The 14,109-nt window shown below is 38.9% G+C and overlaps 1 protein-coding gene across 3 annotated transcripts in view; it reads left to right on the top strand.

Annotated features, from left to right (window-relative positions):
- The window catches only part of MGAT5 (alpha-1,6-mannosylglycoprotein 6-beta-N-acetylglucosaminyltransferase), a 116,112-nt gene that overhangs the window by 51,909 nt on the left and 50,094 nt on the right, over window positions 1-14,109 (top strand). For all 3 annotated transcript variants that reach the window (XM_084524261.1, XM_084524262.1, XM_084524263.1), the window contains 2 exons: window positions 8,441-8,517; window positions 9,601-9,690. In XM_084524261.1, the coding sequence (XP_084380387.1) occupies window positions 8,441-8,517; window positions 9,601-9,690 (167 nt within the window). The remainder of the gene's footprint in view (window positions 1-8,440; window positions 8,518-9,600; window positions 9,691-14,109) is intronic.

Here is a 14,109-nt window from a genome sequence, read left to right as displayed (position 1 = left end):
CAAATTAATTATTCATTACTTTCCAAAAGTCTCTTTATCAGTTGTGCTTCTTGTTTGGCAAGCCATGGAGAAATGTAGCTTTTTTTTCTGTTGTTCTACCTCTGGCTGTCAAGCCAGCTGTACAACTGAGACAGCAGTGGTGAAATCTGCAGCAGAAGATATTAGAGTGGTGTGCACAGTTCTTGGCACATTAAATGATCTGAAGAAAATCCATCTGGATTACGCTCGTTCATGATAAGAAGGTGATAACAGCTGGTAGGAGGAAATGTTGAGGATTTAGCAAGGGCTGGAGCTCGGCTGTCTCTGAAGTAGGTAAATTCAAAGTTGTCTTGGATTCATTTTTCAGTTCACATTTAGAAACCAGAAATGTCTTTCTCCTCAGACTCTCAGACAAATTACATTGTTGGTTTGGATATAGAAATGTACAGTGTGTTCGCATCCGTGTTTTGTTTAGGTTTAGTGTTTGTGTAGTGTTGCTACACCTGGGTTCTTCCTCTGAATTTAGTTTTGCAGAATCATTCATTGAGAAGCGTAAGAGCAAAAGCTTCTCTTTTTGTTTGGCTTGCATGAAAGGATAGTGAAGTGCAAGATTTGTGTCACAGATATCTTTAATCCTAATCCCAAAGGAGTTGAGGTTGGGACCTCTGCTAGAGAATGAGATGGGGTGAGCTGATGCACTACATAGGCAAAGTTGAAAAGCAAAGCCATGACGTCCCTTGGATAGCTTGAGTAGGAGGGTAGGTGCTCCTTTTTTCTCCCTCTTAAGATCCATGAGTAAAACTATAAGCATGCTTTCTTTTTCTCCCCTCCTCAAAAGCATCAAACAAGCTTGTTGATTTGATACCGACAATTTTCAACTGCTTCTCCAGAACCTCCATTTGCTTTATGAAAGAGTAAGTTGTTAATAGTGTTGCTTACAAGGCTTCATCTGACTGGTTTCAGATGCAATGAAGTCCTTTTTTTCCTTCTCTCTCCCCCCTCTGTTTTCATTTGTCCAAATTTTATTTGATGAAAGGCTTTTAAGAGTTCTGGTAGTGATCTTCTCTGGCTTTGTGGGAAGTGGTATATTCTCATATACATAATAACATATTTATCTACACCTGGGGTGCAAAGCAGATAAGAGTTTTTGTCAGTCTTAGAACGGGATGCTCCGAGCCACTGCCAATCAAAACACACTAGGTCAACCTTAAATTACTGGTTTTAAGATAAAAATGGGAGAATGGGAAACCGTGGCACCTTCAGGCAGGGCTTCTCTACAGCACAGCTTCTTTTGCAGCTGAGTTGTTGGATCCTTGTAACGGGCACAAGATCAGTTTCATTTAGGCAGTTTGGCTTTTAACACCAGGGCTTTTCTAAGATAAAGCATTTATTTGTTTGCTGGTTGTGTGGAACGGTGTTCTGCTAAGCGTATTTCGTCCGATAGGACAATCTCCTTGAACAAAAATGAACAAAGAGCGTATCCTGTTTTCTTTAAGTTTTTATTTTTTGATAAGCAGGGCATGTGGGTTTTGTGTTGCGGGTTGTTTATTTTTTTGGTTGGTTGGGCTTTTCTTGTTTATTTTTGCCTGAAATCTCGCTGTGTACTTCAGGCAGCCATGGGAAAAATTTGATTCAAGTAAATTGAAGGAAACTTTCAGTGCCTTATTCTTCAAACCACTGCTAAACAATAGTGGTATTAATTATGAATATAGCTGTTACAAACATTTTTTTGGTCAAAATGTTGATTTTAAAGTAAGGGCGAAGGTGCTCTGAGGCCATTACCTTCACTATATTTCAGTGCGTGTTCAGTAAAACAAATTGCGGTAAGTGTCACAGTCTTAATGTTTCAGATAGTATAATTGCACAGAAAAGTGTACCAGTGTGGTTGTTAGCAGTGTTATTTGCATTGAAAAATGTGACTTTGGAAGATTTTTTGTGCCTTTGATCTCATAAAAATGAGGAAATGATGGTCTGTGTTCAAATTCCTCCCTTGCACATAGGTGACACTTGGAGGACTCCTTCCGAGCCTGAGCCCAGTTCAGTACCAGCGTGTTGTACGTACCCTGCTCAGGGAGGGAGAAATTCCTGGTGTATCTCTTCTTAGCTTCCACAGCATTTTGAGCTTATGTATTAGCATGTTCTGGTGTATAGGCTGAGTTCTCTTTAAAGATGTGAAGACTAAAGTTGTTCAAGTCACTCATTTGGATGCAGACTTCAGTATTTACTTGTCATCTAAAAGATGATGCGTGGATGCCTGTCAGCTAGCTGGCATCACCCGTGAATATGTAGCAAGGCAGACTGACAAGTCAGTTCTGGCAATGCTGCGAGCAGGCATTTTTATTTAATGTTGCTATGGTGAGAAGAACATTTGGCTTTGTATTTCCATGTACTTCTTCCTGCAGAGTTTGGGGTGACATGATGAAGACTTTGAGGTGGGAAGGAAGACTCGGGTAACTTTGTGAGAAGTTGGTTTGTTTTCATGGCTCTTTTCAAAGAACTTTGTTACGTGCAGGACAGACCTGTTGGTTTAACAGGCTGCGATGATGGTTTATCCCATAATGCTGTGCTTGCAGAGACAAACTTGATAAAAAGCTAAGTATTGTGTATTATTGTGAATTTCCAAAGCTGTCCTCCTGTCTTCAGAAGACTACAGTAGGTTTTTCTTCAGTTACAGTAGTACATATGGTATTAGCTATGGCCATGCCTTAAAAACAAACTAGTCCTCACAAAACATCTGTGAGTACTGGATGCAATAGGATGTGGGCTCCGCTGATACCAGGAGTCAAGATTACAGCTTGCTCAGGGCAACACTTTGATTAGTATTTATTGTGCCTTCTCTGTTGTATTCTTCTCCACACTGTGTGTAATAGCAAGTGCTTTTTCCCATTTTCCTGTCAGTTTGCCTCCTGCAAAGGCAGTAGCTTGGAGCTGAGGAGAGCTGTGTTTTCAAGCCTCGCTGTTCCAGCTCAGCATAATGACCGTGCAGAAGACCACACGTGAATATTTTCCACTGCAGTGCTAAGCTGTATTAGTAATGCTGAAAGGGGCTGTTAGTGGTCCCCCGGGCTGCATTCTGATTAACCACTTGACTACTACTTGAATTCTCCTAACATCGCATTGATTTCAGTAGCATTAATGGAACACAGCAGCACAGCTGGTGTGAGGATGGACTAGCAGTCGAAAAGTTAATTTTCTCTAAATCATACCAATGCTTTGCTCCCAAAGTTTCTGAAATGTTAGTAGAAAGCGGTTTGTGCCTTGCATTTACAATCGTGTAACCTCTAGTTTGTTTCTTTGAAAGTGTCGATAGTGCTTTCAGCTCACACTGCAAATTCTCTCTTTAAAGAAACCTTCCCAGCTGGAGAAGAAAAATGTGAATTAACTTGAGAATGTGTTAATTAGTAGGAGAAGGGAAGGGAAGGGAGATCTTACACAAATGAAAATTGCCTTAACTAGAGTATTGCATCTAACCTTGGATTCCAGATTTCAGAACAGAAATAGAAGCAGAAAGATTCCATAAAGCAAGAATAATACATTTATTTAATGATCAAAACCAGAAAGAGAGCAGGTAGAGAGAAAATTGGTGAATAGACTGATCAGATGATTACTCCGTCCTTTTAATCTTAAGGAGGTTTCTGCTTTTATGAGATAGGAAACACTGAGTTGAGCTATTATTTGTGCTCTACATCATCACAAGGTACTCTAATATGCTTCTTCACGCTAGTCTGAAAATGGCCTTGATGTTCCAAAGTGTATAAACTTGACGGCATCTAAATTCTTAGGGTATTTCTGCTCTTGTAAGAACAAAGAGTTGGTCCTTACCCAGCTAGATATGCCACCGGTGTCACAGTTTGCAGTTCAATGGTGTTGGGGCTTCTTCATTTGCTTTAACCAAGAGTGCTATTTTAGAACTTCGTTAGGTATTCCGTTTGTCATAAAACAACAATCATTATTAAATAACTATGCAATTGCATCTTTTTTCTATTACTATTATTCAGCTTGCTGTCTTTGCAGATTATTTCTAGGCTTCAAAACCATACTGAGAAAAACAAGCAATTTTTGAGTGTATCACAAAGCACGTTATTAAAGTACTTATTTATTGTAAGGGTATTTATTATTATAAGACGTGCATAGCAAAGGGACAAAGTATGTATGCAGCACTTACTAAGCCTTATTTTTACTGTTTTGTGAGTGAGTAACTAGAGAGCAAACAAAAAATGAATGCCTCATCACAGATTATTCTTTGAGCCACACAGCTCGCTCTTGAGATTGTAAAGCTTCCCTAAAACAAACAAAACCCCCGATACGGAGTTGGATTGCATGAGCATTAAAGACCTGTACCTGCAAAGTGGCGTTTCAAGAGTTCAGTGTCAAAGGCAGGTGACTGGAACCAATCTGTCCTTAGCTGTACACAGCAACAAAGGAGAAGCATCCTTTGCAGAGCAAGGTCAGGTGGCTCAGCTTCAAGCTGCCACGTCATTCATGCTAATGCGCCAGACTTTGCACTGAAATAACTGCTAGTTGTTCACAAGTTCAGTTCTGCCTGCTGTGCAGTAGCGATCTCTGATGCAGAGCTGGTAGTCTTCAAACAGCCCCAGACGTTGGTGAAGTGAACATATGGCTGCTTTCCGAGTGCCGAGATGGAGTTTTAGTTACATATCCAATGGCCCAGCACTGCACAAACGAAGCACTGCATTAAAAAAGCCTCTGTGCTCTTAGGTTTATTATGTGCTCACATCCAAGTTTTCAATGTATCAGTGTAATAACGTATTAGGTAAATGTTTAATCTGCATAATAGCAATCAAGAGGATATAAGTTGTGCTTGACGTGAAAAACACTTGGGTGTCTGTAGAATGGAAACTGGCATCATGGACCTAACTTAAGAGGAAAAAGTGTGTTATCTGGTGTTCTGTGCTGACTTGACAGTTTGCATTTTTAACTGTTGGCATAAAGTTCTAAGTTTTGGCTGGAAAAATATCTCAGAACTCATATTTTACTTGCTATAAATCCTAATTAAGAATAAAAATCTGTGTGGTTTCTTATACTATTTTCTCACGAAAGCAGCATTAAAAATGTCTGGCTTTATGATGTATTTTGGGTTTGGGGCTTTTTCATCATCTTCCCACCAGGAAGAAGCTCTGTGCTCTTGACTTGTATTTTGAACTCGCTTTTTTACACTGCAAGACCAAGATTGGTGTAGGTCAGCACCCCCAGGTTTCCATTTGCTTCACGTGCTCTTTGTAAGCCATATAAAAGGGTACGTTGCTAGTGTCTGTCTGAGGTGGTCACAGCTGTCTGTGGGATACGTATGATTTGTTCACCTCTGGATTTCTGATGAAGGGGAGCGTGCTCTGTGCTAGCATGGATGGTGGCAGCCTCGGAACAAAACAGCATGAGCTGCTTTGGCAGCACACGCACATTGTGAGCTAGACGTGCACGAGGAAATGCTGTCCAGCCCATGCTTCCTCCGCTGCTGCAGCTGCACAGCAGGGTGTGATGAGGGCAACCTGGGCTGTTAATCTGTAGCTATCAGCTCACAGTTAGAGGCTGGCCACTGTGCCCTTGACTTTCAGTATTTTACAAGGCTGTTTTCTTTGTCTATAGTTCACAGCAGCTAATGCAGTAAGGGTGTGGAAAGGAGCCTTTCTGCTGCCCAGAAAGGAGCATGTTCCTTACACCTAGCTGGCAGCGAGCTGGTTGAAATGTAATTCTTCATGCAGGCTCTGATCGAGGACGAAGGAGAAGTGGGGAAGGATGGTTCTCAGTCTAGAACTCGCACTGACTGTGGCTAAGATGGAAGCGTACTGCTTCAGGGCAAGCTCAGATCCACCACCGCTTTTCACAAGTGAACTCAGACTTCTGCATTTATTTCTCACACTAATGTATGGAGACCAGTATGTTCAAAACAAGAAAGGCATTAACATGCTCACCTATAAAAACATTTGAGTGCAGAGACTGTGTTTATGCATGCCAAAAGTGAACTATCTAGACTACAACTGCATGTGTACCTAGAGAGTCCATTCTCTCTATCTTGTGTTTTTTCTCCTTCCTCCCATTCTCAGGAGTGTCACAAGATACCAATGCAAATCTAATATGGTGTGACAGACTTGGCACACTAAAAGGTTTTGCTCAAAAATAAAGCATTATAGTTGTATTTCTTTAAGCACAGGGTAGTAAATAGCCTTTAGAAGAAGAGATGGTTTGTTGCCTAGACATTAAGTATTTTCAACCCTGAGTTCAGTACAATGTTGAAAGTTGAATTTTTCCTGCAGTTGAACTATATTTCTGACATGATATCATAGATTTAAAGTGTCTTTTATGTTTAGGGAAGATCTGGATTTAACATGTCTTATAAAAAGCTCAGTACTTATTTTGTATTCAGGCTTACGAGTTCCTAATTTAGTAATGGATAGCATATCTAGCATAGAATATATTTGATTTCTTGAAATTCTCACAGAATTAGTTGACAAGTGAGGAGAGAACTTAGCTACCACCCAGATCTTAGATCTTTGTGAAACTGCTCAGAATACCAACTACTTCCCTCAAACTGCTAAAGACAAGACCTGAATACTGGTGTGACGGATTACTTTGTATTTATGCAACACTGTTCTTTTGCAGTACTGGAATTTTAATTTTCAGAATGCCTTTAAAGATTTATTCTGTAATTGTTCCTTATTACAAAGGATATGAATTGTTAAAACTAGAACAGTCCTTTTGCAAGAGGAACTCTTCTGTAAACATAAATAAATAAACCTCAATACTGTTTTATTTTGCCTGAAAGGGAAAAAAAGTAAGGGCTAGACTTTAGACCACAAACTAATGTTTACCTAATGGCATTATACTAATTATCAATAATCACCACAGTTTTATCCATGCCTCTTTTTGTTTTAGGGTGTGTATTATTTGATCTCGAGCGCTTTTAGTACAGTACAGGTGGGAGGTCTGACTCCTGAACTGAGTACAGCAGAAAGTCTCAGTGTTATTTACCTTTACTGAGGCAAAGTAGAACATGCGTCCAAGCTCTTGACACCTGTCTGCGTGCTCTGTGTGTTCCTTCTTTGGGCAGAAATCAGAGCCGTCGATGTCAGCAGTCTGGTCTGCAAGAATCCTGTATGGATAGCAACATCGGAGTATTTTGAAAGTGCTTATTGATTTGAAATTATAAAGTCATCTGAAAAACTGCTTAGCTCCAGCGTTGTTGTCGGTGGCGGTACAGCTCGGTTTGTCAAATTGCTGCTGCTGCTGAGACTGCCAAATACATCTTCTTCCAGGCATAATTCTTCTTTCCCCATCCAATCCATTTTGTAACACTTCACTTGCATTTCAAGCTTTATCTTTAAAATAAACTATTTCAAAAAAAACTAACTAAATAAAACGCAAAATATTCAGATAAATCAGGAAAAAGCTTTTTTTATTATACAGCAAAACCACAAGTACCCTAGCTTTTTTTCCATGGATTTTGGCCATACTCTATCCTAATGCTGCAGCCTTTTTTATTTTTTTAACTGAGATTTCTAATTAGCATATTCAGGGCGAGGTTGTGCAATATAACTACAAAAATGCCATGGTGTGAAGTGTTCCTATGTTGATGGATGGTTGGCTTTAATGATCTTGGTTCTAGTACATGGGAAAAGCCAGAAATGATGCAGGTGTAATTTAGATAACTCCGGGAGGAACTAGCTAAATTAAAAAACTTATCCTCCGCTGACTCTGGTGAGAATCTCTCCACCACATTAATCATTTTTCTTGCCTCAAAGGCCTGTGTTAGTGGGTTCTTAGTAGAAAGTCCCATCCTGGAACTGGTGTGATAATGTCTTTAAATACTGCTCATTTTTCCTTGGTTTATGGTCTAAAAGAGTTGATCTGTCATATTCTTTAACATGCTGCAAAAACTGAGAATTACAAGGTATTAAAATAGTTAAATGTATATGCATTAGGAGACCATAATATTTTTTATGTTGCAGTGTTAGTTGTAAATTTAGATCATATCACAGTATTTAATTGGGTCAAGTATCTGGTGCCAAGCCTGCTGATCGAGTATTTTATGAAATGATAACAGAATCGGAAAAATCTTGAGTTCACGTCTAGAGTAATGTACACCTTACAAGTGTTTGGCAATTATAAACAAATTATTGCAGTTTAGTAGCTTTAAGCATTCTTTGATTAGGAAGCTGTTTTGCTTTTTATTATTTTCAGTATGGGTTAGCTTAATTTTTATTTAAGTCTTCATAGATTGTGTTGTATAATTCAGCGCTTACTGCAAGTCAAAGTTGAAAGCTATGTAACCTTTTTCTATAATAAAAAAAAGAGCACAGTGAGTTTTAATGATATAACAAATGTTACACAGTGGGACTCTTCAGTCAGTCTGGATGTGGATTCATAAAAATAAAAGGAAGGATTCATTAGGCTATCTGTCAGAACTGTAAAACAAAATTCAGTTATGGTCTCTGTTTCTTTTTAGATCTCATAAATGGAGCCCAAGAACAGTGTGAATTGCCTCCTATGGATGGTTTTCCTCACTGTGAAGGGAAAATAAAGGTAACTGTGAACTGTTCTTAATCTTATGTGTGTTTTGTTAAAAACTGAACATATGCTGCAAGAAGTCACTACTCAGTGTTGTAATACAAGAGCAACTGGGTCAAAAAAGAGGGTATTTAGGAGCAGGTGTCACTACAAAACTCACCTTACCCTTTAATACTCCTGCAGAGAAACAAAGGGTCATCCTATTAAGAAAGACATAAAATGCCATGTTATATTAAAATGCCACATTATTTAATGAAATTACTCTTTGAATGCTGTTTTGTTATTTAGATACCTTCTCGTTTTTAAAAAATCCTGTCTGTTTTCTTCCCCCATAGTGAGTCATTGGACGTCTCCCCACCCAGGGTTGGGATTTTGTGTGCACCTCACTCCAGCCCTCCCTCTCTTTCAGCAAGATGCTTGTTCATACTTCATATGTATGAACAATTGTTGAGTACTTTCATATGATTATCAAATGCTAGGATTTATTTCTGAAAGTGTAGCTGGCAAAGTGTACATGAAATTTCCTTACCTTTTTTTCTTAAAATAAAATTCTTACACTATAGTATTTAAAATAAATATGACTGTATATAAATTTGTTTTGATCCATTTTGACAAATGGGCTGTGTGGTGGCTATGAAATACATCATTTCTATGTTAAAATAAGAAGTTAAATGAATTATTTACTTCTGCAGAATTGGTATGTTCTTGGCAGAGTCAGATTACTGTCTTGGTAACTAAAATGACCAGTTAATTTGCAGAGCGTGTGTAACGGCGCAATGAAAGTCAGTTCCAGCCACACCCATGTGTATGAATCCTGATTATATTCTCCTTTTGGTATTTGCCTCTGCTTGCCTTGCTTACAGTTTGTGCAAACTGCACTCACACCTTATATGTAGTTCCTTCCCCACTGTAGTTGAATGCTGAGATGCAGTCTGCTGCAAAATATTCATAGAACTCTTTCGGTTATTTGTGGTTTTTATCAGTTTGGATATAGTGGCTTGCAGCTTTCCTTTGTTATTCGTGACTTCAGTATGAAATGGTATGTTTCAGAGAGATTCTGTGAGGCTTAAACATAACCCTGTTCTTGTTCTGTTTCAGTGGATGAAAGATATGTGGCGATCGGATCCCTGTTATGCAAGTTACGGTGTAGATGGGTCCACGTGCTCCTTTTTTATTTACCTCAGTGAGGTCAGTAATCTTTTTATCTGCATAAGGGGAATATCATAGTGCCTCATTAGCTTTTGGTAACTGTTTGTAAACATTTTTCAAAACAAATAGCTTTCTTCAGAAAAATTCTAGAAAGGAAAACAATAAAACAGATTTTTGGAGAAGTGTTTTGCTATTTTTCTTCAGTCTACCAGGTGTTTCTAGCATTGGAGAATTCGAATGTTTGTAATTGAAGTGATGTAAACAGCAACTGCTCAGTGAGTCCACACAAGATACCCTATAAAACTGAAGTGTGAAGTTCAGTCATAGATCCTTGCCTCTGAATGCTTGATGTTGTCTTCTATGTAGTTCCTAAGGTAGCAGTAGATAGGAATTTTAGGGGGAGGTGTTTGGAGTGTGAAATTTAGGAAGTGGTATGCGGTAGTACATCCTCCTAGGAAGCATGGTCACTTCCTGCTTAAAGCCCAGTTTTGCACACAGCTGAATAAGGTGCTTGCCCTGGTGTTTTTGTAGTTTTTTTTTTTTTTCCATGGATCTTTCATTTCCTGAGCAATGCTTGTTTTCCAAGAAGAAATTATGGCAAACAAGACTCACTGTGACCTCTGTCACTAGTTGGTGGTTTGTATGCCAGAAATAGTCAAATGTATTTGATGACTTGACCCCTTTCTTAATAGTAAAATTCTGATTATTTACGGCAATTGACTTGGGTAGAAGTTTTGATGCCTAGTGGCTTCCCAGTTGTACAGAACTGAGAGAGCCAGTGCGGTTACAGAACTGTGAACTGATTTTAATTACACAGTTTCTGCAGGATTCCAGGAGGAAGGGCTGGGTTTTTAAATTCTGTATCAGAGATGAAAACAGTAAGTCTGTTATATGAGTAACTCAGTTATAATGAAAGCAGATTCTGTTCAGTTACTCAGCTTGCTGTAGCTGAACTTCTCAGGGCACTGCTTTAGGCAGCATTAGTAGTTAAATGCGTGTCCAAAACACACATCTGAAGAAATAAAAAATGCTGGGTTTTATCACAAATTTGACTCACTACATTGCTAGCACTTAGTGTTGATTTATTTATGGGCTATAAAGCTGGTGTAGGAAAAGATCCAGTATGACTGTGTTATTTATCCTGTTATTTTTCAAAAAAGCTGAAGGTACGGTTTTGTAATCATCTGAAGCTGATCGAAGTTTCTACTAAAAGATTGTTGTAGCCTTAGTGGATTTCTATTAGTGCAGTAGTACATTGTCAGCCAGCTGGTGCTTCATGTCTCTAATGCAAATGTATCTTAAAAATGAGAATACCTGTCAACTGAATGTGAGAATCTGGTATTCTTAAATGACAAATGTATTATTTTGTGTTCCTGTTGAGTCACAGTATTTTCTGTGACAAACTTCTGTTTGATCATCAGCTTTGAAAACTAAGTTGATGCTGTTAGTCTTTTCATAATTGATTTTTCAGCTCATCCCTGTGGCAAAATGTGAGTAGCTCTTGCTCCTGATGTCGTATATTTCAGAATGCAGATGTACCTCGTGGTTATACAGATAACCACTTCTTACGTGCATCAGTTACAGTACTGTGTTCTCCCACTCTAAAACCATGTGCCTCAGCTTGCCAGGAAGGCTGTTTGTGAAATACTCTTGTGTTGACAAAAACAACTTTCTTTTGCCTTCGAGAAGGGGATCCATTTTTAAAGTGTAATGATATGTAAAGAATGTTAAGTACAGAATCTTTTTAAAAAATAACTTCTGAGAATTTTTGTTAGGTTCTTTATCAGATACAATTCCTCGTTAGTGAAATGCTATTTAGTGTAGTGTATCTTTATTGAGAACATAACAGTGAATGTAGGAAGATGTCGTTGTAGGCACACAAACACTTGTTCCTTCACACACCAATGAAGTTTATGAAGGTGTAGTACCAGTTGTGGATTCCTACTGGCCACAACCCTTCTTTCCTCACTTTTTATTGCATGTGGTAGCTAGTCAGCTGCAACAGGCAGGACCTGCAGTCTTGGATCAGGACCACATTGTGTTATACTCATAAGCAGTGCCAAGTAGATAGTACCTTCCTCAAATGAACTGCTGAGCCTACAGAAACTAGTATAAGGGCCTTCTGATTTGCACCTGGAACTTGGTTACAGAAGCAGAAGTTGTACTTAAATTATTTTGTTCCGCTAAAGCTTCAAGGCTTTTAGGGAAATTTTGAATCGAACTTTCAGGAGCAGGGAAAAGTTACCACTTAAAACTACTCAAGGCAGAACTGTATTACTTTATAGCATTAAATATTGTATCATTTAGTCAGTAAACATTAAACCTTCTGGATAAAAAAAAAATATATGAATAAATGACAGTTCAGTTGTTATTCTATGAGTTGTTGACCTTTTGCTTTTAAGTTCACAGCTAGCAGGAAGTAGTATGAGAAAATTCTTTTTATTTTGCTAGTGGATGAAATGTATCTCGTAATTGTTAAATGGTGTAAGAGGATTCATTCTGCTTGAGTTTTCAGAATGCTGTGAAATAAGCTAGTCTATTCGAAATAATTTTTAAATTGCATAAACTGCCTACTGTGTGCATAAGAATGTATCAAATACTTTTACAAATATCATAGTTGTAAGGCCTTTTCCATGTTTCTGTCCTTGCAGTCTGCTCTGCTACCTGTAATATTTTGGAAGTTTAGTAGTATTTCTCTTAAAATTTAAGCCAAGATAACAGATACATTAAAGGAGATGTTTTTCCAATGTAAGGCTTGTGTCACTTCACAAGAGGGCAAATGGGTGTTTTTTACAAGGGTGCAGGAAGTTGATTTTTTTCTTTAGGAAGAAACGTAGAATTTGGGCAACTTGTTGCCTGATGGAACAAAGGTACAGTTAGCACCGTTGTCTGTGGGTATATTTGGGAACTTCAGACTAAGGCCTTACATATTTTTTGGAAGTTTTGTCCCCATGGCAGAATGTAAAACTAATATTGGTTGAGCATGTTATTAACCTTGAGTTTAAATTTGGCATTCTTAATCCTATGATTAATTCCATGATTAATGCCCAGCAGCAGAGGTTGAAAGCTTAAATGTTTGCGAATGCAAGCATGAAATGAAATTCTAATAACACTACAATGATGTGGATTTATGAGGTGTGTTGGCTGCTAAGGATAACTGGAAATGCTACTGCAAGAGTAATTTGTCAAAGTGGACAGGGATGAAGAGTTGACAGTTTATAGTATGGTTGCACAGCTGAATGATAAATGTGCCTACAGAGCTCTCAAGTAAAAACCGCTGGTTTAAAACATCAAACTGTGTTAGGGTTCTGGCAGGTTATTACTGTTAAGATTTTTTTCTCACTTCAAGGTAACTATCTAGGAATAAAATAGTTGTGTATACATCTTCTGTTTGAAAAGGCAATATTAAATTACGTGTAGAATCACAGAATGGTTGGGGTTGGAAGGGAACTTAAAGCCCATCCAGTTCCATCCCCCTGCCCTGAATAGCGACACCTCCCACCAGCCAAGGCTGCCCAAAGCCCCATCCAGCCTGGTCTTGGATACTGCCAGGGATGGGGCAGCCACAGCTTTTCTGGGCAGCCTGGTCCAGGGCCTCACCACCCTTATAGAGAAGAATTTCTTCCTTACATCTACTCCACTCTTTCAGTTTAAAGTTTCATCGTAGGGGCCCCTGACAAAGAGGCCCTCCCCAGCTTCCCTGTAGCTGCCTTTAGGTACAGGAAAGCTGCTGTAAGGTCTGCCTGGGGACTTCTCTTCTCCAGGCTGAACAACCCCAATGCCCTCAGCTTGTCTTCATAGGAGAGGTGCAGTAGCCCTTTGATTATCTTTGTATGTCTACTTTTGCTCTTAAAATCACTTCTACAATCTAGTGTGACAAGCACATGTGCTCTTTCATACTTTTTCGGGATCTGATTTTATCTTCTAAAGCAATTCTATTAGGATGTTATATGTTTAACTCACCTCTCTCTAGTAAAGTGATTTCAAACCTATAAACAGAGGAGCCCAGAATGTTACTTTTCATTGTGTAATATGGGTCAGAACCACAGAGACACTGTAATTTGCCCATGGTTTATGCAAAGCCTTAAAAACACAGCTAGGAATAAAACTGTCCTACACCCTGGTTATGTTGTCACCGTGTATCTGCAAAACAAAAACAGCACAGTGAAAATCCAAGTCATCTTTTCTGCAGAGCCTGCACAAATGCAAGTATTAGCAGCTCTGCCTCCTCTGGTTTGCTTTTGACGGCGCTCCCGTAGGAGTACGAGTCATCGACAGCGAGCTTAACAGCTCTTCTCCACTTCTCTTCTGGTGTCTTGGCTGCTTGAGCAGACTGGGAGGCGAGCATGGCAGCAGAGGGAAAGCAAGAAGCTGTCCAAGGCGTTCAGGTTTAGTTTCTTTTATTATTTAAAGCTCTATCCTGTAGAGACTTGCAGGTAGAGCTATAAGGATTTTGCA

Source organism: Aythya ferina (assembly GCF_964211825.1).
Source record: "Aythya ferina genome assembly, chromosome: 6".
In the NCBI taxonomy this organism is placed as follows: domain Eukaryota; kingdom Metazoa; phylum Chordata; class Aves; order Anseriformes; family Anatidae; genus Aythya; species Aythya ferina.
The sequence above is the reverse complement of the archived record's forward strand: the minus strand, read 5'-3'. Positions and strand labels throughout refer to the sequence as shown.